This window comes from Vipera berus (genome assembly GCF_964194415.1).
Source record: "Vipera berus genome assembly, chromosome: 2".
Taxonomy (NCBI): domain Eukaryota; kingdom Metazoa; phylum Chordata; class Lepidosauria; order Squamata; family Viperidae; genus Vipera; species Vipera berus.
In genome coordinates, this window is record NC_138203.1 from 265,086,428 (window position 1) to 265,112,923 (window position 26,496).

General features: G+C 40.0%; 2 protein-coding genes across 4 annotated transcripts in view; one reads left to right on the top strand and one right to left on the bottom strand.

Annotated features, from left to right (window-relative positions):
• Positions 1-150: 150 nt before the first annotated feature.
• Positions 151-19,739, top strand: HDAC11 (histone deacetylase 11; the record flags this gene model as incomplete). Of its 2 annotated transcripts, none has more annotated exons than XM_081320163.1 (10): positions 151-354; positions 5,164-5,312; positions 7,908-8,008; positions 10,952-11,068; positions 13,001-13,043; positions 13,576-13,652; positions 15,436-15,498; positions 16,519-16,615; positions 18,390-18,568; positions 19,503-19,739. In XM_081320163.1, the coding sequence occupies exons 1-10, from the start codon at positions 242-244 to the stop codon at positions 19,737-19,739; spliced, it is 1,176 nt and encodes a 391-aa protein (XP_081176289.1). In that variant the 5' UTR covers positions 151-241. The 2 variants fall into 2 exon arrangements, with proteins under 2 accessions (XP_081176289.1, XP_081176290.1); XM_081320164.1 differs by lacking the exon at positions 151-354 and adding an exon at positions 2,994-3,150.
• Positions 19,740-20,027: 288 nt separating this feature from the next.
• The window catches only part of LOC308663596 (pantothenate kinase 3), a 31,453-nt gene continuing 24,984 nt past the window's right edge, over positions 20,028-26,496 (bottom strand). The window contains exon 8 of one of the 2 annotated variants that reach the window (XR_014025450.1): positions 20,028-20,109. The gene's annotated coding sequence lies outside the window, so the exon portion shown is untranslated. Of the gene's footprint in view, positions 20,110-20,459; positions 20,612-26,496 lie in introns of those variants that run through there. The other variant, XR_014025451.1, reaches the window with a different exon arrangement.

The window sequence follows — 26,496 nt, forward strand, 5'->3', positions numbered from 1 at the left end:
GGACTTGGAAGGCTTTCTTTCAAGACACTCGGAAGAGCCAACCCCCGCTTGCTACGTCAGAGCCACCAATCATTGAATGGGTTCTTTTAGGGAAGGGTGGAAGCAGCCACGCCGTGAACCAATAGGCAAAGCGGGGAAGTGGAGAGCCGCTGCTTCTGCAAACAGGAAGGGGAAAGCGTCGCGGCCAGAGCTTCCCAAGCCGCGGTGTCCGCGCGTGGGGTGAACGATCAGACCTTGCGAGATGAATAGGATCGTTCATGCGGTGGGGGCTGCCTGGAGAGTTTATCTCCCGCCGCTCCCATTTTTCTACACTTCCTGGTCTCTGTTGGGCTTTCTCCAGCGTGGAAAAGGAAGGTGATTGTGATTTCGAACTATTGCCGAATTTCGATTTTCGACAACTCCTTAAGGAAGTTCGTGCGTGGAATCCGTCTTTGCTTCTTTCTGCAAACGATATCAACAACAGGATTGCTGAGAGCTTTAAAATCGCGATGCATGATGAAAGGCATGCACATTTTTGTTTCACCACCGTTTGTTGGAGGGATTTAAGAAAAACATTACCCTGGGGAGTGTCAGAAAGAATGAAGGCGAATGGAGAAAGGAGATGCTGCTTTAGAACTACATGGAAATATGTTGATGCATGCGAACGCGCTGTTCCTGCTCAACAATTTCAGACTTTTCTTGACTAATTTTGGCTGTTGATACCGCAACTGTAGCCAGATTGCTTCTGTAGTCGCACTTTGGGGGTTCTCTTAAATGGCCACGGAGGGGGGGGGAGGAGGGGAATTAGATGCCAACTAAAAAAACCTACAATTATTTCTGATGGAGTTTCCAAAACAAACCTTTTTTTGAGAATAACTTTTTCTTCTTCCAAATTTTATCAAACTTTTTAATTCAGAAAAATATGCCTAACAAAGAGCATGTCACTATCTGTGTGAGTCTCTAAATATAAGATTTTTGCAATAATAGATGATTCTGAAATGCTAAGTGGGGAGCAAGGTCCAGACCTGCTTAGTATTTGGTTGGGAGAGTACTAAGTAATCCCATAGCTTTAGGCTAGACCTGAAAGTTGGAAAAGCCAAACAAAACATCCTATATTACTATATATTTTTATTCTGCCTTTTTCATGTATAACTTAGGGTGGCAAACATTTATCTACGTTATATAGCAACCCATCTCACCAAGTCTGAGCCCGGACAGTGTACATGTGTCTTAATACTACACATGATGCTCCTTCCTCTTCCCTACAACAACCTTGTGAAGTAGGTTGTGCTTGAGAGAGTGGCTGGCCCAAAGTCACCCAATTTTTGTGCCCAAGGCAAGCCTAGGTGAGCGCCACACTGGTTTTCCAGAAGGCAGTGGCCTGCCTATTCCAGCAAGTTCCTTTCAAAGACAGTCCTACTGCTATCAATGCTAATAGTAAAAGCACTTTACAGCCCTCTCTAAGTGGTTTACAGAATCAGCATATTGCCCCCAACAATCTGAGTCCTCATTTTACTGACCTTGGTAGGATGGAAGGCTGAGTCTAATGCAGGTAGTCCTCCCAATAAAGGAGAATAGTCCTCCACTTCTGACTGTAATGGAATATGAAATTTCCATTGTAAGTGATGACAGTTCTACACTGAAATACCCACGTAATAGGACTAGATTTTTATGACTTTTTTGCAGTAGACATTAAGCAAACACCACAGGTGTTAAGTGAACATGGCAATCATTAAGCGAATCAATGTATTCCCATCAGTGGGGTTTTTTTTGCCAGTTTCTGACAAAAAAAGTCATAAATTGTGATCACATGACTAAAATGCTGCATTTAATAAACTTTATTGTCTTTGTTAATTTTATGCTTTTAAAGAAAATATAACCATGGTAGATCAGCTTATCATACCATTCTAGTCAGCAATCTGATAGTGTGACCTGTTAGATGTATTTTCAAGCTTACAAGCCTGTAGGGTAATAATTTCTTTCCCAGCAGTTAGTATCTCTGTGATTCACAAGAGAGTAAATAGTGATCAATACTGGAAGTTATCAGTATATCAAAATATAACTATCAATAACCATCAATACTGGGAGTCATTGATAGCCTGATCATTCATAAAACTGACGAGTTTAATCCTAACTGACCACCACTATCATAACTGCCAGCAGCTAATTCAACAATCTAACTATATATTGTGGAAAGATGTTCCTTTTTTTGGGAGGTGGGGGATGGGGGTTGCTTTACATCTGATGGATGACTTTGTTGAGTTCTAATATTAGCCATGACAGAGAAGAAACCTTAATTAAATGTTCTCTATGTTTTACATTATTTCAAATATTTTTTATCATTTTTTATCATTTACGTTCTTGTTCCAACCTACAAATTCAGTTGTTGTTTACAGTATATAAATCTTTGTTTATAGGAATGCTACTCCAACCCATTAATATTTTGGGTTTTGGGGTTGTTTTTTTTGCATTTTTGTACCTTTCTGATAGTTTTCAAAATAGCAGTGATTAGAAAGAAATGAGTTAACTATAGGCTCGCCATTGGTCAGTATGATAAGTGCCGTTCCATTTTTGGTCCCCACCTGTATATTAATTGGATCCTGATGACCCAGAGTTGGGAGGGGCCTTGGAGGCCTTCTAGTTCAACCCCTTGCTCAAGCAGCAGACCTGGCCTATACCATTTCAGACAAGATACCGATTTAAACAGAAACTAGCGAAAATTTATATAATTCAGAGATTCTAGGTTGTACTAAAATGAGAGGAAAGGGCAGAACAGGCTGTGGCTAATGGGAAGTTGCCCCCCCTCCCCCAGGATGCTTGAAAATTTTTGATTTATTTAAAGCTAGAAGAGTGTATCCCGGAGAAATTCTGCGCAGTCGCTAGAAGTCGAAAAAGACTTCGTAAAATAAGCCAACGTTCCCAGTTCCAGTTATCCATTGAACGATAACTCCGGGTTCACACAACCTGCCCACTACGCCACAAGGGAACGTCATATCCCGCCTGGGTTTAAGAACGCCGACCGAGGGCAGGTCAAGCCAGATTCAGATAAGGGCAAGTGGCCTCGTTGGAAGAGTCTGAGCGTGCTCGAGGACAACCGGGCATGCTCAGTAGCAGCCGGGCAAGACTGACACTTTCGGGGGCTCGGACGGAGCTTCGCTCTTAGGGCGGCATGTGAGTTGCAAGAGATGGGGTGACGCAGGACTTCCCCGGCAAGGGAGAAGACCCCGGCGAGGAGCTGTTTCTCCCGGGGAAAACGGCGGCTGCGGCAGAGCTACGCCGCCCGGGGGGGACCAATGCCCGGGGGTGGGCAATGCCAAAGCCTTTAAAGCTGCGATGTTGCGGGAGATGGGAGGAAAGAAAACAGCCCTGAGCGGCGGAGTCCCGTGTCCTCCCCGCGCCGTTCCTCGGAGCGGTTGCTGGGACGGATTTTTTTTATGCTCTCACAATGGCTGGGTGCGGACGACACGTTGCCCCTGAGGTCGGGTTGTTGCAACTTGAGTCCTGGGTTTTGATGGAAACCCATTTCCCACCCGGGCTGCAGTTGTATACAACAGGCTAGCTAGTCTTGAGAATCCAGACGCCTTGGAAGTAGTTGTTGGGATGTCTTGGCTCAAGAATGTTTATGAAAATGGCGATAGAGACAAGTCTTATTGTCTCCCAACTTTCACGGGTCAGGCGTGCACCTGCGTATGTGGTAGCTACGTGCACACACGGAAGGAAACCCGCGGTGGAGAGAAAAATGGGGGAAAGTGAACTGTTCCGATGAGCATAATGTTGGAGAATATAGAACAGGGGTCTTCAAACTTGGCCCTTTGATGACTTGTGGACTTCAACTCCCAGAATTCCTCAGCCAGCTTTGCTGGCTGAGGAATTCTGGGAGTTGAAGTCCACAAGTCATCAAAGGGCCAAGTTTGAAGACCCCTGATATAGAATAAGAGAGTTGCAAGGGACCTTGGATGTCTTCCAGTCCCCTGCTCAAGCAGGTGACAAATGGTTGTCCGGTCTCTTCTTTAAAACCTCCAGTGATGGAGCATCCACAACTTCTAAAGGCAAGCCATTTCACTGGTTAGTTTTTCTCACTGTCAGGAATTTTCTCCTTAGTTTTAGGTTGGATCTTCCCTTGATGTGATTCCATTCATTGCTTTTGGTCCTGCCCCCAGGTGCTTTGGAGAATAGGTTGACACCCTCCCCCCCTTCTCTGTGACAGCCCCTCAAATATTGGAATACCGCTATCACGTCAGCCCTAGTCCTTCTCTTCGTCAGACTAGACCTCCCCAGATCCTGCAACTCTTCATTGTATGTAAAATTGAAATAAAAGATACTGTTTGATGCAAACAATTTTCTTATATTAATATATAAGAAATTATATATCCTTGACTTACCACCACAATTGAGCCCAAAATTTCCATTGCTAAGCAAGACTGTTGTTAAATGAACCATGCCCAATTTTATGACTTTTTTGCCACAGTTGTTAAGTGAATCGTACAGTTGTTAAGTGAGTTCCCCAACTGACTTTGCTTTTTGGAAGCCACCTGGGAAGGTTGTAAATGGCAATCATATGACGCCGGCATACAGCAGCCATCATAAACATATCCCAAGAGCAATTTTGATCACAAGATCATTGGTATGTTGTGACAGTTGCAAGTGCAAGGACCCATCTTAAGTCATTCAGTGCCGTTGTAACTTCAAATGAGTCATTAAACAAATGACCATAAATCGAGAACTACCTGTATTTATGTTTGCCATTTTAGAGCAGTCACTTAACTGAAGCGGTATATAAGTCTAAATGCTATTGCTAACCTAACTTTTAGACACTAGTGAATTAAAATTAAGTAATTATTGTTTTGATTTTAATAATTGGTAATTTAATAATTGTGGAAATGCTGTAAAACAATTCTGTATATTTTTGTTTTTTAAAATCAGATTTTCTTAAAATATTATCCTTTTGGCTCCTGACCATAATAAAATTAATTTAATGCATTTAATTATTTTGGCTGATTATTTCTTTCCTGCAATTTGAATAACACTGCTGACTTCTAAAGGAAATTAATGTGATGAATATAAATGAGATTCTTAATAAATTTATCAAAATGGTTATGTAATTCAGAAGTAAAATGTGTAAAATGTGGTTTATTCTCATCTATGAGTATTTTGAATGTCTAATGTTATATTTATTTCTTCAAGGCCTCATAGGACAGAACTATATGAAGATACTCCATCCACATGCTGGCCTATTGTATATTCACCAGACTACAATATTTCCTTTCTCGGCCTGGAGAAACTACATCCATTTGATGCTGGAAAATGGGGGAAAGTAATAAATTTCTTGAAAGGTAGTAAAAACAAAATAGTGATATAAATGTTGTTGGAAATTAAACTAGTCCTCTGTTAGAGAAGTCAAAAAAAAGCAAACAGAAAAATAATTTTTATATCGGATATTTTCAAATAAGAAAATAGGTTATCTTCATATCTAGATTGTATGATATACAGATAGTCCTTGACTTACAACCATGCATTTAGTGACCCAAGTTGCCTGAAAAAGGTAATTTATGACTGTTTTTCCTACTTAAGACAGTTGCAGCATCCTCGTGGTCACAGGATCAAAATTTGGATAACTGGTACCGGTATGTGTTTTTGACAGTTGCAGTGACCCAGGGATCAGGTGATCCCTTTTTGGGACCTTCTGACAAGCAATGTCAATGGGGAAGCCAGATTCACCTAACAAACGTGTTACTAACTTAACAACTGCAGTGCTTCACTTAACAGCTGTGGAAAGAAAGGTTGTAAAAATGGGGCAAAACTCACTCAATTGTCTTGCTTAGCAACAGAAATTTTGGGCTCAGCTGTGATCATAATAAGTCAAGGACTACCTGTAAGCACATAGAAATTTCATCCTCTCCCCGGTATAGAAATCAACTCCTACAACATTTCCAACAATGGCCATTGTGTTTAAATACTCCAAAAATAGTTAGGTTTGCCTTTATTTATTATTTAGAATTTCAGGCCACTTCAATTGTACAATAGTTACATAATTATGAGCTCAGAAAGTGGTGCAAAAAAAGAAAAGGTAGGGGTTATATATTTGCAGGCTGTGCACATATTTTTGTTTGCTTCTGTGGCATTCATAAGGGAAAGTAGAGCAGGAGGAACAACAGAGGCTGCATTTGAGTGGCATTCATCTGATTTACTGTGAAGGAATGATATATTCATTATAACCATGACGTGCAGCAAGTTGCTTTTCAGCCAGTCCAGTTTATAAACGCTGGGCTGATCAAAAGACTGGATTCTGGAACTTTGGTACCACCAGGAATCTGACTAGGTATTCACACTAGGCTAGGTAGACTAAATGTAATTGGGAGATTGTGATGTAGAGTGTTGTGGGAATCCAGATGTTGCCTTAAGCAACCCATTCACATTAAATCATAATATGGTTTATTTATTTGGGATTAGAGCAGAGGTCTTCAAACTCGGCCCTTTTATGACTCATGGACTTCAACTCCCAGAATTCCTCAGCCAGGCACACTGGCTGAGGAATTCTGGGAATTGAAGTCCATGAGTCATAAAAGGGCCGAGTTTGAAGACCCCTGGATTAGAGTATCATGTGAATACAGCAACTATATTTTGTATGAACACAGTCTTTAAATAAGAGAAGGCAACCTGTTCCATAAATTAGCTTGTTAGTCAACTTATTTATTTATTTTATTTATTTTATTGCATTTATATACCGCCCTTTCCCTGAGGACTCAGGGCGGTTAACTTAGTTGCCAATATAGCAGTGAACAGAAATTGTATGAAGGGCTGAGACTGAAATTGTTCCAGTAAACCCTAAAAGTGAATTTCATACTCCCCTAAATTTCTTTCTATTGTTCCATGGCCTCCCAAGTAAGTTAGACTACTGCTTCTTTCTTCCCTAGTCAGCTGTAGGCATCATCTGGGATAAAAATGTTTCGATGTTTGTTGAGATACTTGTCTGCGGAAATCTGTGGTATGCGTTTGAATTATGATATTTAGGAACCATAGGATTCATTAGAGATCTTCTTCTCTTGGCAGAATCTCAGAGCTGCCCTTGGAGAAGGATCTCCAACCTAATAAACATTCTCTGGGAAGCTGCAGAAAAATGTCCTGCCAGGAGAATTTCAGTATTAGAATAGCCAAAAAGAAGCTGGCAGGACACTGGAGTCATTGAATTTGTAGGATCTTCAGTTTTTTTGGCATGAAGGTCAACCCGTGCTGGTAGATGGCCTCATTTTGTCCCATAGACTCAGTGGGAAAGGGCTGCAGGGAAAAACACATCCCACAAGGACTTAATTTGTAGATTGATCTATTGATTTGTACTGCCAAGTTCAAAATGACTCTTGGTGATTCACAGCCATGAAGGTATAAAAGCATAGCATCATAAAATCATCATGATTAAAAAGGCATTAGCTAATTAAATACATCCAAATAGCCCAATCCTCCAAGGATAGCATGCAAACCATGTAGGACCCTAAGGATTATCCTTCCTGAATAATTGTAGGTAGGAGCTATAGGGATCTTTGGAAGGGGAGTGTTCAAGAGGACAGAGGCAACCAATGTGAACGTTTAGCTTTGGTCCCCCTCTCCCCAAAACTAATGGGGAGGATCTGAGGCATCCCCCTCATGAGAAGAATGCATGTCACACACATTCCATGTGGGAGAGATGGTCCGTAAAGTCTCTGGGGATGGAGTAATAATGAGCTTTAAAGGATAAAAATCAGCTTTTTGAATAGCATGGGGAAATCTAAAATACCGGTAGCATCCAAGGTTAGACAGGCTTTTTATCTGATCCAGCACAAGGTTTCTTACCTAAAAATGATAACAAATATAATGGCTTGGCTTTTAGAGTGCTGAAAAGTGAATCTTACTTGTGTATCGTTTATTATCCCTCCCCCATTTTTTTTTAAATTCAGAAGCAAAGCTAATTACAGATGACTTGATTGTACAGGCTCGAGAGGCCACTGAGGAGGACCTTTTAGTTGTTCACACAAGACATTACTTGAATCGATTAAAGGTACGGTAGCTTCTTCAATGAAACCTTTTAAAAATCTCTCCTCCCTGACATATATTGCATCATCTCTCTCTCTCTCTCTCTCCCTCCCTCTCTCCCTCCCTCCCTCCCTTGTGTACTGGGTTCTTTGCAGCATGGAGGAGACGAGGCAGGAGAGTTCAGGCAGGAACATGCTTTATTGAATGCAGGAACTGAACTGTTACCCAAGGCTTCTATGCAGCTATTTATACTGCTGGCCACTAGGCGGCAGCCAGTAGGTTTGAAGGAGCCTATTGCCACCCTAGAGCCAACCAATGGTGGTCCTGGAGACGGCCTGTCTGAGGAGCCAGTGACCATTACCTAACTCCCTGCTTAAGCAACCTCTCAGCATTCAAAACCCACACAGTTCAAGTAAAACTAGGCCCAATACATTACACCCTCCCTCTTCTTCCTCCTCTCCCTCTCCCAACTCTAAGACTCTGATCTTCTTAGGGGCTAGAAACAGAAATATAGCAAGTAACATGCATGTACTACCCCTCTTAAAACTCTTGATAAATTGTAGATTAGCATGCAATTTCAAAACATTTTTACAGAGCAGAATTGGCAAGAAACCTGTCAAGTGCTCCAAATCACACTGCAGACAGAAATATATGGCACAATGTGGAGATTAATTTTGGCTACAAGTTATGCAAGATGTTTGAGTATTGGTTAACTTTTTTTGGTATGGCTTATAGAAGCATATAGGGACACGGTGGCTCAGTGGGTTAGGATGCTGAGCTTGTCGATCAGAAGGTCGGCAGTTTGGCGGGTCAAATCCCGAGGGCCGCGTAACAGAGTGAGCGCCTGTTACTCGTCCCAGCTTCTGCCAACCTAGCAGTTCAAAAGCACGTAAAAATGCAAGTAGAAAAATAAGGAGCACTACGGTGGGAAGGTAACAGAGTTCCATGCGCCTTTGGCGTCTAGTCATGCCGGCCACATGACCACAGAGATGTCCTCAGACAAGCGCTGGCTCTTCGGCTTTGAAACGGAGATGAGCACCGGCCCCTAGAGTCGGAAACGACTAGCACGCATGTTCGGGGGAACCTTTACCTTTACCTTTTTATAGAAGCATATATATCGGAAAAGTTTAAAAAGGTATTGTAGATCACATTGTGCTTTTGCCATACAGTGGAAAGTGTCATATCTTTTAAATGCAGCTTAGTCATTTGTTGCCTTGTCCTTTCAGTTGTGCTGTTTGCTAAATTATCTCCATCCAACAGTTGAAATCATTGTCATTATTCATTGCTGCTCAGTACTTTTGTCTTTGCAGAACGCTTTTGCTGTTAAAGTTTTACTTAATCTTTTTTGAAAAAAATATTATTAAACTCAGTGCTTAAATTATCTGATCGTGGTTGAGCATAAGGACACTGTGGATATTAAACCGAACAGTGTTCTAATCTCAATAGTCTACGTGGAAAAATATTACATAATATAGTCGTGGGCAGATGATTGAATAAGCAGAAGGCAGCTTATGGTCCTGTGGTTTTTTCCCCCCCTCTTATTCTCTTGTGTGGCTTTTTGGATGCTTACCTGCTCATTGTGTCTCTAGATAAGAGGTCCCCGACCTTTTGGGCACCAGGGACCGGTTCCGTGGAGAGAGGCTTTTCCGTGGACCAGAGGGTGTGTGGTTTTGTGTACTGTCTGCATCCCACAGATGGGGCTTTGCTTGTTTGTGTGGACCGGTTGCTGGCATGCCACAGGCCGGTACTGGTCCACGGACCGGTGGTTGGGGAGCCCTGCTCTAGATGATAAGGTGGCTCTTTGGAACAAGGTGGGGGATGCAAGGAAAAAGGGATAATTATCTCAAATTAGAGAAGGATTTTAAGGCAGAAACTACTATAGGTAGCCCTCCAGTTACAACTGTAATGGAGCCCTGCATTATGATTGATTGTTGCTACAGTCATAAAAGAGGTTGGTCCCATGATCATGGGATATTACTTTTTTGCAGCAATTGTTAAGTGAACACAGCCACTCATTAAGCAATTGCGATGGTCATAAGTGTAAACCCATTGTCCACTGTAGCTGTGATTTTGCTGAAAAAGTGAGGTTTAAGTTCCCTTTTTCAGCTTGGATGTAACTTAGTGACCGGTCGTAAGTCAAGAACTTCCCTTATAAAGGGAAGGATGGCTGAGAAAAATCAGGAACTTAAGTCATCTTCTCAGGTAGCTCTGGAATCCAGCCTTAATCTGCTCTTCTTGTTTGCTCATCAATGTTTAACATCCCTGTAAGAGTTCATGGATGCTTTTTGTGGTGATCTCCTTCGTTGAAATAAATAAATGCTTTTCCTTTGCATATAGTTATAGTAATAATGTTACATTTGAATTACTACCCATTCTTATTGTGTTAGCCCAGCTTGACTTGATTGGAGTTACTTCGGAGTTAGTTCATTTAAATTATGTTGTAAAGGGATCATGCGTGCAAGCTGTCATCCTACGAATGCTGATTGGGGATAAATCCCATTGAATTGAATAAGTGGGACTTAAGGGTAAAGGTAAAGGTTCCCCCGCACATGCGTGCTAGTCGTTTCCGACTCTAGGGGGCGGTGCTCATCTCCGTTTCAAAGCCGAAGAGCCAGCGCTTGTCCGAGGACGTCTCCGTGGTCATGTGGCCGGCATGACTAGATGCCAAAGGCACACGGAACGCTGTTACCTTCCCACCGTAGTGGTCCCTATTTTTCTACTTGCATTTTTACGTGCTTTCGAACTGCTAGGTTGGCAGAAGCTGGGACGAGTAACAGGCGCTCACTCTGCTATGCGGCACTCGGGATTCGACCCGCCAAACTGCCGACCTTCCGATCGACAAGTTCAGCGTCCTAACCCACTGAGCCACCGCGTCCCTAAGTGGGACTTAGACATGCATAAATATATTGGGGGAAAAATATCTTCAGTCAGATTTGAATGTATATTTTTCCTTCTTCTCTTCTTCTAGTGGTCCTTTGTAGTGGCTACAATTACAGAAATCCCTCCAGTCCTTTTTATGCCAAATTTCCTTGTTCAGAGGAAAGTACTCAGGCCACTGAGAACCCAAACAGGAGGAACAATAATGGTAAGTATGTCTTGCTTGATTTCTAAAGCTGAATAAATCTGCACATTGGTCTAACTAAGCAATAAGAAGGAACTGATCGACTTGATGAAATAAGCTCTTTGATAAAACTCAGATCTTGTCCTATCTCAGCTGATGCTGCATTCACATGGCAGAGTGACTTTATCATTGCTTTCTCAACTTAATCCAACTTTCCCAAGCTTGCAAGACCTATTGAACCAGAAGTCAACAATAGTTGAATTTGATACGAATCATTTTTGATTCATTGCATCATGTAAATGCAGCCATTTTAAATATCTGATTGCTAGTGGTTCTCCAAATTTGATCTACTACCTTATCTTTTTTTTAATAGCAGATGCTAGATTTGTCACATTATTTGGTAGCGTTTCTCTCATAGTTTCTGCAGGTTTGATATTGTGAGAGTCCAGATTGCTATGTAGTTCTAAATAAGATAGAAATATCATTTGGTAATCCTTCCAAGATAAGAGCATGGAGATAGCCACAATTCACAAGGAAACTAAATGAGCATAGGATTACACTTGCATTAGAGAACCAATTCATATCACATCAGGTTAATTTGTTCAGGTTAAAAAGGCAAGCTGTGGTTACCAGCAGCTAAGGACCTACCTTTGTTGAGTCCCCGTAGACATGCCTTCTCTGCTGTGACACTTGCCTTATGGAACAGCGTTCCCCTCCAAAATTAGATTAGCTCCATCCCTTTTGACATTTGGGAAGGCCCTCAAGACTTGTTTATGTTATCAAGCCTGGAACTCCCAGAGAACTGGAGTCATACTTAGATGGTTCCATTTCTGAGCTGACTATTCTTATCCTCTCTTCACCTAGGGTTTGTATCTGTTTTTTTTATACTACTTACTTTTTAAAGTGATATTTATTTATGTTTGTTGTTTTGTATATGTGGTTTTATCTGTTTGCTATGTACCGCCCAGAGTTGCCTTTGGTGAAATGGGAGACTATATAAATTTGATAAAATAATTTTGATATAATGATGAGGTATCATCTTAAAAACTGGAAGACTGTTAGACCCGTCACCACTTAAACGTCTAAATAGAAATGATCCTTGGCTCCATTTGCTGAGAAAGATATAGTTTTATTAGAAGTCAAGTGTATTGCAGTAATGCATAGCCAGAACTGAGAATCACGTGCCAAAATCCCAAAGTTCAACTTTTCCCTCCCTCAACTGCCTCCCTCGTTGACACCCCCCCCCCCGCCCATGACCAATCAGGTTCAAGCAAGATGTTTTGCGAATGGTCAGTTCAGTTGTAGATAGGTATGCAGCTGCTTTCCTTTCACAACTGGGTGACCTTGAGGCAGCATCTAGAGGAGATACAGCAGCTACTTTCATTTTCCCCCAAGCATTCCCCCTCCCAACTACCCTCCCCAGTGTTCATGGCATATTATCACCGCATGGTAATGAGGCACAAACAAGTGTAAGATGGCAACAGCAAACCACTTCCAGAAATCTTGCCAAGAAAACTGCAGGGCCTTTCTACGCAGTTGCCAGGAGTCAAAATTGAGTCAAAGGTGTGAGCATACAGGATTAGATTTAATATTAAGGCATCAAAGAAGTGTGAAAAGAATACCTGTTATGGCCCTCAGAGCTTCGTCTAGTGGTGATGTCTGAAAAATATTGTCTCCTTTTTAATATTTGGAGGTGTTTGGGATGCTTTTATTAAATGAAATGGCACCTTAAATCTTGTAAAAGCTTAAGGCACCCATTGAATCCCTTAAAAAGCTCTCGATTTCTTCCAAAGAAAGCAGGTTAATAGAAATTTCACTTTGAAGTTCAAAGCCCCTTCTGTTCTGATTGAGTAAACAGCAAGGGTTTAATTTCACAGTGGTGCTTAAATGTTTGCAGAATCCTTTGGGGGTCTGCTTTTCATAAGCCAATTCCTATTTTTTCCTCTTTATCTTAAGGCAGGGAAACTGGCCATTGAGCGAGGATGGGCAGTTAATGTTGGTAAGTAGGAGCAGATTTACTTCCTTTATTTACAAACCAATTCTAGACTACAACCTCATTGCCACTTACTTGCTTACAGCCATCTGGAGTATGTGTGTTTGTGTGTATTTATATGTATGTATACATATACAAGGAGGGACACGGTGGCTCAGTGGGTTTAGGACGCTGAGCTTGTCGATCAGAAGGTCGGCAGTTTGGCAGGTCAAATCCCGAGTGCCGCGTAACAGAGTGAGCGCCTGTTACTCGTCCCAGCTTCTGCCAACCTAGCAGTTCAAAAGCACGTAAAAATGCAAGTAGGAAAATAGGGACCACTACGGTGGGAAGGTAACAGCGTTCCGTGTTGCCGGCCACATGACCACGGAGACGTCCTCGGACAAGCACTGGCTCTTTGGCTTTGAAACGGAGATGAGCACCGGCCCCTAGAGTCAGAAACGACTAGCACGCATGTGCGGGGGAACCTTTACCTTTACCTTTATACATATACATACATACATATATAGATACACTTCAAATTTGCTACTTCTTTTTCCAGGTGGTGGCTTCCATCACTGTTCAAGTGATAGGGGTGGAGGCTTCTGTGCATATGCTGATATCACATTGACTATAAAGGTAAGCAAAAAAATTGATTCTTGATAGAAACTGCAAAATTGTTGTTGTTGTTGTTGTTGTTGTTACGAAGTCGTGCCCAACCCATCGCAACCCCATGGACAACATTCCTCCAGGCCTTCCTGTCCTCTACCATCTTCTGGAGTCCGTTTAAGCTCATGCCTACTGCTTCAGTGACTCCATCCAGCCACTTCATTCTCTGTCGTCTCCTTCCTCTCTTGCCCTCAATCTTTCCCAGCGTTAGGCTCTTCTCCAGTGAGTCCTTCCTTTTCATTAAGTGGCCAAAGTATTTGAGTTTCAACTTCAGGATCTGACCTTCTAAGGAGCAGTCAGGGTTGATCTCCTCTAGGACTGACCGGTTTGATTGCCTTGCAGTCCAGGGGACTCGCAGGAGTCCTCTCCAGCACCATAGTTCAAAGGCCTCAATTCTTTGGCACTGTCGATTCTTTGGTGCTCAAAATTATGTTTGTCTTAATTTTGTTTTTACTAATTCAAATAATGAAAATAATTACAGAATTTTTCCTCCTTTCATGAAGATCAGGAAATAATCCTCCTCTAAGGATGTACATTTCCCAAAGGATTAAATTAACTTTTACGTACTTCATTTCTTCCTGCAATATTATCTGATACAACTATCACATATTTATTTGAGTGTGTTCACAGATCCTGGCTTGTTTTAGTTTAGCATAACGGTGAACTCAGTAACTGTACTATAAAACCTGTTTTTGATTTAGAATTATGAATAAACTAAGCCAGCATAACTTGATCAACAAATGTGGTGGAAACCAAATTTTGCAACATGGGTTAAGCTTTTGAGTGTGCTTATGATTAAGACTGAATGATTTTATTGGTAAGTGAAAGAGCCAGAGATAGTAACACAAAAGTTCCCCTCCCAAATCCTGTACAGAATCCAACAAAAAAGCCCGAACAACTCAGCAGGGATGATTGAGGCACTACCCATGACCAAACCTGTTTAAGGTCATGCCTGTTTCTCTTTTGTTGTTCAGTTGCTAAGTTGTGTCCAACTCTTTGCGGCCCCATGGACCACAGCACGCCAGGCCCCCTTTGGCCTTTGCTGTTTCCCAGATTTTGCCCGAAATCATGTTCGTTCTGTCAATGACCCTGTCTAAACATCTTCTCCTCTGTTGTCCCCTTCTCCTTTTGCCTTCACTCTTTCCCAACATCAGAGTCTTCTTCAATGAGTCCTCTCGTCTCATTTGGTGGCCAAAGTAGTTCAGCTTCAGCTTCGGCTTCAGCATCTGTCCTTCCAAAGAACAGACAGGGTTGATTTTCTTTAGGATGTTTCTCTTTAGCTTTTTGCAAAGAATTGGGAATTGGGTAAAGAGATGAGAAGAAACACTTATATTTATAGAGTTTGCACAAAACATTGTTCATGTATTTATAGTGTTTGTAACTTAACACAGTATATCAAAAGAAAGGAGCTGCAACTTACAAACTATAATTGAAAGATTAATGCAACAAACTAATCTTATCAATGTTAGCTTAGCAGGATCTATGAACTAGATTCTTGACTAGATGATTAGGATGTTGCTTTTTCCCTGTGTGGGTGTTTTATGGGTGAAAAGAAGTAAATTTCAGTGTAAACTCTTTGAAATGTTGGGAGTTTTTTTCAAATGGATATTCTTTATTACGGTGTTAAAATGAATAGCCCATGATATATGCCTTATATGACATAATACTTTAAAAGGTTCATAGCTTGTGCAAAATGTATGTTTTAATTTTGAAATTTCTTTCCTATTTTGATTTATTTTGCTCTATTTCTCAGTTTTTATTTGAAAGAGTAGAAGGCGTGTCAAGGGCAACTATTATAGACTTGGATGCACATCAGGTGAGTGATGAAATTAAAATGTTCTGAGACATATTACCATAAAGAAACTAATTGCTTTTTCAGGATATTTTTACAAAGCAAAACTTAACAAGCAGCCTTTAATGCAATATGGATAGTCCTCAGTTAACTAGGTCAGAGGTCCCCAACCTTTTGGGCACCAGGGACCAGTTCCGTGGAGAAAGGTTTTTCCATGGACTAGAGAGTGTGTGGTTTTGTGTGCTATCTGCATCCCACGGATGAGGCTTTGCTTGTTTGTGTGGCCCGGTTGCTGGCATGCCACGGCCTGGTACCAGTTCACGGTCCCGGAGTTGGAGACCTCTGAACTTAGCAGTTGGGACCAGAATTGGAGTTGCTAAGGAATGCTATCATAAAATACAATGTCATGTGATAGGTCTTCTAGTGATGGCTATTCTGGCACTCCCAGCTGCCATCATTAAGCAAATTACCACTAGTTGTGAAGCAAGGACATCCCATGGTTGCTGTGGACAACCTTCTGCAAGCTTCCCCATTGATTTTGCTTGTCAGAAACCGGTAAAGGTTGGAGATGGTGATCATGTGCCCCCGGGATGCTGTGATGGCTGGAACTCCAAGGTCACAAATTTGAAGAGTTGCTGAGTGACTTGTCATTGATCACCTATAATTGTCATCTTCTTGGAACTTAAAAATTGCAGACATTGATTAAAAATGAACTTACAAAAGGGTGAGATGGAAGAGCAGTAGTTCCCTATGTTTTGCCAGATACATATTTGGAAAAAGTGCTATATGTGACTACAGGCCTGCACATAGAAGCTGAACTAATATTGCGTAACAATTCAAAATTATTAGAGTTAAGAATTCAGAGGAATCTTATAATTGCTGCTTACTGTAATTGATCTTGATATCAGTAACATTCCTACACAATCACATTCTGTTATATCACAATAAACTGCTGTGAAGTTGTTTCAACCCATATATTAAAAAAAGAATCAAAGAGGAAATGATTTGGCCTAATTAATGGGTTTTTATTATTTTTACTTTTAGGGAAATGGACATGAAAGAGACTTCTTGGAAGACAGAAGGGTATATATTATGGATGTCTACAACAGGTATATTTATCCAGGAGATGGACTTGCTAAACGTAAGTAGACAGTGTTTTCGAAATTAATATGATCTAATTAGTACAATCTAATTTGTAATCATGAAATTATTACACTCAGAATTTAATATTGTTCCCTGAAGAATGAAAACAGGCATTATAATTTAAGACTACAAGCCTAGTAAAGTTTACTGCAATTGGTGAGGATTACCTCGTAAGTAAATTTTGTAGGATTACACAGTAAATGTTTAGAAACCTATACCACAATATATTTGAATAAAACCCCAATTCCCATTCAAAGAATAAACCATTAATGTTTACTTGTAAGAAAAGAAAAAAACAGGGGAGACATGATAGCAGTGTTCCGGTATTTGAGGGGCTGCCACAAGGCAGAAGGGGTGAGGTGGTTCACCAGAGCACCAGAGGGAAGGATGAGAAACAATGGCTGGAAGCTGATCAAAGAGAGAAGCAACCTGGAATTAAGGAGAAACTTCCTGACAGTGAAGACAATCAACCAGTGGAACAGCTTGCCTTCAGAAATCATGGGTGCTCCATCACTGGAGATTTTTAAGAAGAGACAGTCACTTGTCTGAGATGGTATAGGTTCTCCTGCTTGAGCAGGGGGCTGGACTAGAAGACCTCCAAGGTCCCTTCCATCTCCTATTCTATTCTATTCTATTCTATTCTATTCTATTCTATTCTATTCTATTCTATTCTATTCTATTCCTATTCTATTCTATTCCTATTCTATTCTATTCTATTCTATTCTATTCCTATTCTATTCTATTCTATTCTATTCTATTCTATTCTATTCTATTCTATTCTATTCTATTCTATTCTATTCTATTCTTCTATTCTATTCCTATTCCTATTCCTATTCTATTCTATTCTATTCTATTCTATTCTATTCTATTCTATTCTATTCTATTCTATTCTATTCTATTCTATTCTATTCTATTCTATTCTATTCTATTCTATTCTATTCTATTCTATTCTATTCTATTCTATTCTATTCTATTCTATTCCTATTCCTATTCCTATTCCTATTCCTATTCCTATTCCTATTCCTATTCTATTCTATTCTATTCTATTCTATTCTATTCTATTCTATTCTATTCCTATTCTATTCTATTCCTATTCTATTCTATTCTATTCTATTCTATTCTATTCTATTCTATTCTATTCTATTCCTATTCTATTCTATTCTATTCTATTCTATTCTATTCTATTCTATTCTATTCTATTCTATTCTATTCTATTCTATTCTTCTATTCCTATTCCTATTCCTATTCCTATTCCTATTCTATTCTATTCTATTCTATTCTATTCTATTCTATTCTATTCTATTCTATTCTATTCTATTCTATTCTATTCTATTTCTATTCTATTCTATTCCTATTCTATTCTATTCTATTCTATTCTATTCTATTCTATTCTATTCTATTCTATTCTATTCTATTCTATTCTATTCTATTCCTATTCTATTCTATTCTATTCTATTCTATTCTATTCTATTCTATTCTATTCTTCTATTCTATTCCTATTCCTATTCCTATTCCTATTCTATTCTATTCTATTCTATTCTATTTCTATTCTATTCTATTCTATTCTATTCTATTCTATTCTATTCTATTCTATTCTATTCTATTCTATTCTATTATGATTCAAAGAGAGTTTATTTGTATTATTTTAAAACAGTTTCCTCCTAGATGTATCTAAATACATGTATATCCTAAATATCAAAAGCTGATTTTTCTCTCCTTATTTCTCATTTTCCCCACCCTTTTTAATTGTGTATAATCCTTGTAATTATTAGGAGCCATAAAACGGAGAGTTGAGTTGGACTGGGGTACAGAAGACACTGAATACCTTCAGAAAGTAAAAACTCACGTGGAAGGTGCACTGAATGAAATGAGACCAGACATCATTATCTATAACGCTGGAACTGATATTTTGGATGGTGATCCTCTGGGGGGCTTAGCTATTTCGCCTGAGGTTTGTAGTTCACAAAATATTTGTTTCCTAAAATGCAGTAGGATATGGTACCTTGTCAATATCCGAGCTATGGTGACCAGCTCATTATTTAATCTGATATCCCGGCACAGCCCTACTTCATCTCCTGATTTAATCTCATTTTTATAGTTCCTTTTCTTTGCTTCTGCTCTCAACTCCTGAATGTTTTTTATGTTGTGTTACTTACTACATGCCCCATCAGTTATTGACTGAGACTGTTTAGTGCTCAAGTTTTATTCCAGAAATATTATGACAGCATGGGAACATAAACAGGTATATTGCCTGCAACTCTTTAAAGCAGCTATATCTTTTCCCCAGGATCCACACCTATCCTTTGTGGTTAATACACAGTCATGTGGGGAAAATGCAATTGGTTTAAGGAGTTACAGAAAGGCACTAGATTTGTGTTGCTGCATGCCTTAATTTGGATGTTATTCTCAGAATTCTGGTCATTTTCTTACTGCTTTGCCTGGAATGGTTCTGGGGGAAAAATTCTCACTGCTAGCATTTGTTATCTGTCAAATATAATTTTTTACAAATAAGTGAGATCCTGTCTGCTTGATACAGAGAAAATAAAAAAAATGCTCAACATTTTATGTCAGATCTGACGTGATGCATCCTTATTGTCTCAACAATGCACCTCATGTAGCTGCTGAAAGGACTTATTTTGACGCACTGAATGCAGCAATTCAAGAATTCATTCTCAACTATTTCCTTGGTTGGCTGTTGATCAGCCCTTAGGTTTTTTATTGGTAAATGGCTCAAAAGTGGTCACAGCTGGTCACTGTAAGATTTAATTCACAAGGGTTTGGTGTAAAGTACATGCAATATTGTAAAACTATGACCTGTGCAGTTGATTGACTTTTAGGAAATCCAGCATTTGCTATTTCAACTTTTTGCTGTTGCAACTTTCCAGGGCATTATCAAAAGAGACGAAATTGTGTTCAGAGCTGCTCGAAAGCACAGAATCCCTATCCTGATGGTGACATCTGGGGGCTACCAGAAGAGGACTGCACGAATTATTGCCGATTCTCTCCTCAATTTGCACCACCTCAGGTTGATTGACCATGAGCTTGCAGCTTCGGAGGCTGGAACCACTAAGGTAGAACTAACGAGCAAGGAACATAAGGAAGATCATCTGGCCTCTCAGTAAAGGAGGAGAATTTGGGATCCCTACATAATACACTATAATTGTTTAATATTTAAACCATGAGATGAACAATATCCCGAGTTCTCATAGAATTAATTTACACTAATAGAGACAGATACTTACTAGTATCCTACTTGCTTTCCAGGGACAACCTCATGAAGGTTGTCACCACAACTTCTTCCAGTTCTTTTAAATGCTGTTTTATGAACTTAACATTGCCCTAACATCTGGAATGGGTTAGACTTGCTCTGGTCTGAGTAAAGAAATGAGCACTACATTTTCTTACCTCACATAATCTGGCTCTTCAAATAGGATTCACATTGTTTAAGGGAGGCAAGGATTTCTGCAAGTGGTTGAAGGAACATTTTGAAAGCTAGAACAGAATAATGGAAATGTGAACATAATGCAAAGAAAACTGAATGTTTATATATATATATGTCCATGTGTACATGTAGCATTGTAACGTCTTCCAATTATTTTTAAATAGAATTCTAGCAGGAAAATGAAAAAATTTAAATTCTTTATCACAGGGGTGTCAAACTCAATTTCATTGAGGGCCACATCAGCATTGCGGTTGCCCTCAAGGGGCCGGGTGGGTGTGGCCTACTGGGTGGGTGTGGCCTACTGGGTGGGCGTGGCTAGTGCATATGGCCTACTGGGTGGGCGTGGCCAGCTCTACATCGTTCGCATCAAGGGTGCCTATGGGCGCCTGGGCAGGAATGGGACAGATCTGAGGGTCTCTGGCAGAAGGAGGGTCTCTGGGCCAGGGCCAAGGCAGTGGGGGCCGTTCCCTCACTGTTTCCAGGATGGCTTCGCGGGCCGCATGAAACCACTTCACGGGCCGGATCTGCCCCCGGGCCTTGTGGTTGACATGTCTGCTTTATCAGAAAGAGAAGCCAGTATGAGTATCTTTTTGATCATCTGTAATGTGATTATAATTCAAAACTACAGGCAAGGATAGTGTGGCACTGCTAGATTCAAATCTATTTGTTTTTCCCATTTATTCCAGAAGTATATAACAGAATAATGATCTTTCTTATTTTTCACTGAAAATTTAGGATTATATGCAAAATATAAAAATAACGCAAGTAAATGTAATAATTTATCACTGATCTAAAGTGCAATGCTAAGTAGTGCATCAATTGTAACAAAATGTATAAAGTGACATGTATAAAGTAATTTGCTCCAGATTTAACAACAAAAAGATAAAACAATTCCTAGCACTGGTGCCTCTCAAAATTGCATGACTGAGTCATACGTGTTTGATAAAATCAAAGTTCAGTGTTGTAATATTCAGTTATTATCTTTGATTATAGATCTCATTGATAATAACATTATTTCTCTATAATGGTACCACTTTATGAATTCTGAAGCCTGGGAAAACTATACATATAAAATAAGAATTTAAATATTCCTGTGTTCACTCGCATTTCTAGAACGTGTACAGATTTTTTGACAGGGATAGGACATGCAATAGTTTCTTTTTAATTTGCAGAAAGCTGTACAACGTAAACATTTAAATGCTTTCTTTAAAATGGTGCAACCCTTATCGTTCGAAACTTTTTTTTTTAAGTACGGTAGTAGTTCCTAAGAAGGAAAAACTGATCTCTAATCTCAGGAGCTTTTATTATTGGAGACAATGGTCAGGAAATGGGGATCGATTTGTATGTATGTCTACAGGTTCTACAGAACTTAAAGTCTGTTCCTGTGGTACACAAAATAATGCTCTAAATAAATAAATAAATAATTCTAGGAAAGGCAGTGGAGTGCCAAAGGATGTCAAAAGGTGTTTGCCAGGATTCTATATATCATCACTGAAATTGAAATACAGTAAACGCACAGACATGCTGCAGATTCTAACATACTCCACACTCCAAATAAGCTACATAGGTATTCTTTGTAAATGAAAATTATAGTAGTTAGGTGCTTAGTTGAACATGTGCCAGTGTGTCCCTAAGAAAAGATAAACCTATTACATAACAAAAATCAACCTGCCATAAATTTACTGGGATGGCGCAGCGGTTGGATGGCGCAGTGGTTAGAATGCAGTATTGCCACCTAACTTTGCTGACTGCCAGCAGTTCGATCCCGACCAGCTCAAGGTTGACTCAGCTTTCCATCTTTCCCAGGTGGGTTAAAAGAGGACCCAGGTTGCTGGGGGCCATATGCCGACTCTGTAAACCATCTTAGGGTTGTAAAGCACTAAGTCTAAGTGCTATTGCTGTCTTGAAGTTGGAGTGTGTAGTGGGAAACAGGTGTCTCGTGACTGAACATACCACCATAACAGCCATTCATGCAGTCATTCTATGAAATTACCTGCAATGCTTTTGAAATTGCCGATAAATCCACTAGCCTCTAAAGATTGCCTGTTCCTGAAAAGCAAAATCAAATACATCCCAGTGCATTCATTTACTGTAACCGTCATTATGCTAAATTAACTGTTTTGTACTGAAATGCCTCCTTTGGTAACAAAATCCCCAGGGTCAAGTTCATAGATAACAGTGCTTACTTATAGGAGGGTAAGGCAATGTCAGTATATTTCAAGAGTTAAAATAAATTGCTTGCTTGGTTTGAGAAATAATGTAATAGAACAACTCAAACTGAGTTAATATTAATTCTCAAAGGTACGTTGTTATAGAAAGAACTCAAATGTGCTAGGAATTATTTTCATTTAAGTAAATTTGATGCTCTGGGTTAATATTAAATGGCAATATTATCTTTTAGAAAAGCACTTTCCTCTAGTGTTTAAAACACTTAAATACTGAGATGTATTTTTGACATTGCCTAATGTATTTTAGAGTTGTTATATGAAATAATTTTTTACCGTGTTTACATTTGTATTAATTTCAGTCAGTGTAATATGTACTAAATGTGATCATGTTTAATTTTATTTATGGATAAAATTAAAATATTGTTATTTTTTCTCTGCTTCCTTACTTTTTCAAACATGCACAGTAATTGCAGTCACAGTTTTAAAAATGGGGTTTCTATTTAAAATTGTATTCAAGAGTTTAATACTAATTTTTAGGGCTTTAAGTCTGTGTATGCTTATTAGGATATAAGTTCCCATTAAATCTCCAAGGCGTTACTTCTACTGTAAATATATTGTCATACATAGACAGAGAACTTCCTGTCTTCAAATGATTTCGTGGTGTGTGTGTGTGTGTGCGCACATGCGTGTGCTGACAATCCAGCATATGGCCCTCAAAAAAAAATCTAGACTGATTCAGTCACAGGATGATCGTGGCAGCTGAGCATTGATGAACATAATCATAACTTTGGCCAAAAGGATCTCGTTTGAATCATACCTACCATCTGCTTTTGGCATGACAGAGATGGGCAGAGGTATAGAAAGTTGAGCTTGTGCATAAGAAAACATAAGGTAAAACACCTAGCAGAAGAGTTTTTCCTATTTTTCAGATCGCATAGTAATTTATAGGTAAAAGTATGTTGAACTGGGACTAAAAATGGATTGAAACAAGTGAAGATGAGTAATAGTTATGTTTTGTCCAACTATAGTTAAATCCTTACATTCCATGCTAGCTTAAGTTTCTGAAGTTTCAATGGCAGGCCCAGGTATTGTTGACATAGTTAAATTTCACAAACATGAGTTCCTCAACAAGTTTCCAGCTGTCCCTTATGCTTGGAATTGCTTTCCAGAAAGCTTTTGTGTATGTTTTGCCCTTCTATCTGTCTTTAAAACTGTCTTTTTTCATGAAATCTTTGGATCCTCCCCTTAATTTCTGCGCCTCTAACCTGCAATGGGGAATTTCTAGTCCTCACACCTAATTTGGTCTGCTTGTCTTCTCCATCTGGTTAACCAGGGCTTAATTTTGCCTTAAAATAGTAACTCCTGGGATTAATCAAATAGATGTTATCAATATGTTTGCAGAAATGTATGTTCCCTTGAACAATAGAACCTAGCACTTACGGTACATGTAATCCTTAATCTACAATCACAATTGGGACCAGAATTTCTGTTGCTAAGTAAGGTAGGTTTTGAGTCACATTAGATGATACAATCTTTTTTTTACCATGGTTGATCAGCCAATTACTGCAGTTCTTCAATGAAATATGTGGTCGTTAAGTGGCTTCTTCCATTGACTTTGCTTGTCAGAAACTGACTGGGAAGGTCGTAAATGGCGATCACAGATCACACAATCTGGTGATGCTGCAAACATCAGGCCATTTGAATTTTGAACACATGACCATGGGGGTGCTGTGATGGTCATAAATGCAAGCACTAGTCATAAATTTCATTTTTTCAATGCTGCTGTAACTTTGAGCAGTCACTAAACGAACGGTTGTAAGTTGAGGACTACCTGTATAGAAATACTCCTGCTGGGAGCTAATTTATTCTGCACCTCTTTCATGGAGCTTAGACAACTAAATCATTTCTTATTTCTATGGAATATGTCCATTATAAGGACACCTCCCACTTCCCACTTGGGGCCACCAGCTACTTAAGGGAAGGCTGCAGGCAGATATGACTACAATAGCATCTTCCCAAACGTGGGCCATCACTACTTCAGGAGGCAGTGAGTCTCATAGTTTAAGTGCTTTTCATTGAGAAATGTTTTTTTTTCTTTTTCTTCTGAACCTACCTTCTTTACATTTCCCTGGGTACCACAGTTTCTGTTGTGTTGGGAAAGGTAGAAGAATCTTTGCCAGTTTGTCCCATTTAATACCTTATCCTCTACTTCTTCACTGCTTTACATAGCACAGGTATACACGCACACTGAAGCATGCAATAGTCAAGCATCGCATGAGTAAAAAGTTTTGTCTTGCAAACAAGTAGGCACAATAATACTTTTAAAACATGGTATGTCTGAGATATAAAGAAAGTCAAAACACCTCAACAGGGCCGGCATTCTGTCTGGAAATCCAAAAGAAAGAAAATGCTTCTGTGTTCTGTATCTATTTGTACATAAATCTGCATAATTGTTTTATGGCACATTTGTTGTTTTAGACATAAAAGACAAGACCCTTCAACTGAATCTTGCAGCATCTCCACTAAGAAACCTTGCACCAAGATGGGCACTGATCTATGCAGGAACAGCTGAGAGGACCCCCAAATACTGCCTTTATCTGACATATTCCATCAATAAAGTAACTTATCTTACTCATTTGGCTATGCCCTGGGCCTGGTTCTTAGCACTGACTCATTATTTCCCATGCAAGGAAATAAGCAAGTCAACCTGTCTTGCACTTGTCCTAAGGAGTTCTTTTTTATATATATGCGAAGTATCTGGGGGTGCCCTTGAAAAATATCCAGAAGCTTCCATTTGGTTCAAAATATGCAGCCCACATGGTTTTGCGCAAATCTAGATTTGCATGCATTACATCTCTTCCAGGAGCTGCATTGGTTGCTGAATTGCTTCCAGGTCCACTTCAAGGTGCTGGCTGTCATCTTTCAAATCCTAAGTGGCCTGGGAGGCAGGTGATTTCCCATTTACATCTACCAAACACGCCCACCGGAGTGGGAAGGCAGGAGTTGTTACGGGTCCTCTCTCTTAAGGAGGTCCATACACTGGCTGAGGAATTCTGGGAGTTGAAGTCCACAAGTCATAAAAGGGCCAAGTTTGAAGACCCTTGATCTAGTGCAGACATGTCAAACACAAGGCCCGGGGGCCAGATCTGGCCCGCAAAGTGGTTTCATGCGGCCCGTGAAGCCATCCTGGAAACAGTGAGGGAACGGCCCCCACTGCCTTGGCCCTGACCCAGAGACCCTCCTTCTGCCAGAGACCCCCAGATCTGTCCCACACCTGCCCAGGCCCCCATAGGCACCCTTGATGCGAAGGATGTAGAGCTGGCCACGCCCACCCAGTAGGCCATAGGCACTCTAGCCACACCCACCCAGTAGGCCACGCCCACCCTGGCCACACCCACCCGGCCCCCTGAGGGCAACTGCAATGCTGATGCGGCCCTCAATGAAATTGAGTTTGACACCCCTGATCTAGTGGGACAAAGAAGGGTCTTCTCCATAGCGGCTGCCTCATCCTCAGAGAGGTAAGACTAGCTTCCGCCTTCATATCCTTTTGGAAGGCCATGGATATGGTTTTGCCAGTAGGCCAGGATGATAGGAAGCCCATCAAGTGGCTTGACTTCTAAATGCGGGGAGGGGGGGAAGTTCATTGGGTTTTGTACTTGGGATTTTACTTTGATAAGCTGCCCAGTCACCATGAGTTGGGTAGCCATATAAATTTTCTTCATAACAAAATTATCATCCACCAATTCTTGCTCAACTCTCATCTCTATCCTATCTCTATCTTCTATCTATTTACATCTATTTTTTAATTGAATGCGACATCAAAATTGAACTGTCCATTTTTAAAAATAATTTGAAGTATTTCCCTATGACGCATGAAATGAAGACAGCTAGGCATGAACTGCTAAAAATATCACGTTTCTCATTATGTTAATGCTATGATTATGGTAATATTTTTCCATTGCATTTCCCTTTTCTTGCTGCTCATGTCTGTGATCCACCAATACCAATTCTTTTTGAGTACTGTTGACCAGTATGTTATCCTGCCCACCCACCTCCTATATGCATGGCTTTGATTTTTCCTATCCAAACGTTGGACTTTGCATTTGTCCCTGTTGAAATTCATCTTGTTGGTTCCTGCCTAACCACAAGAAGCTGCTATCTGAATGTTGCCCATGTTTGCAAAGGAATGTTTAGGCTCTGCGTGTCTACCTTTTAGCACAACACAATTTCAAGTAAAAGAATTTTCCAACCCTACATGGTCAGGAATTA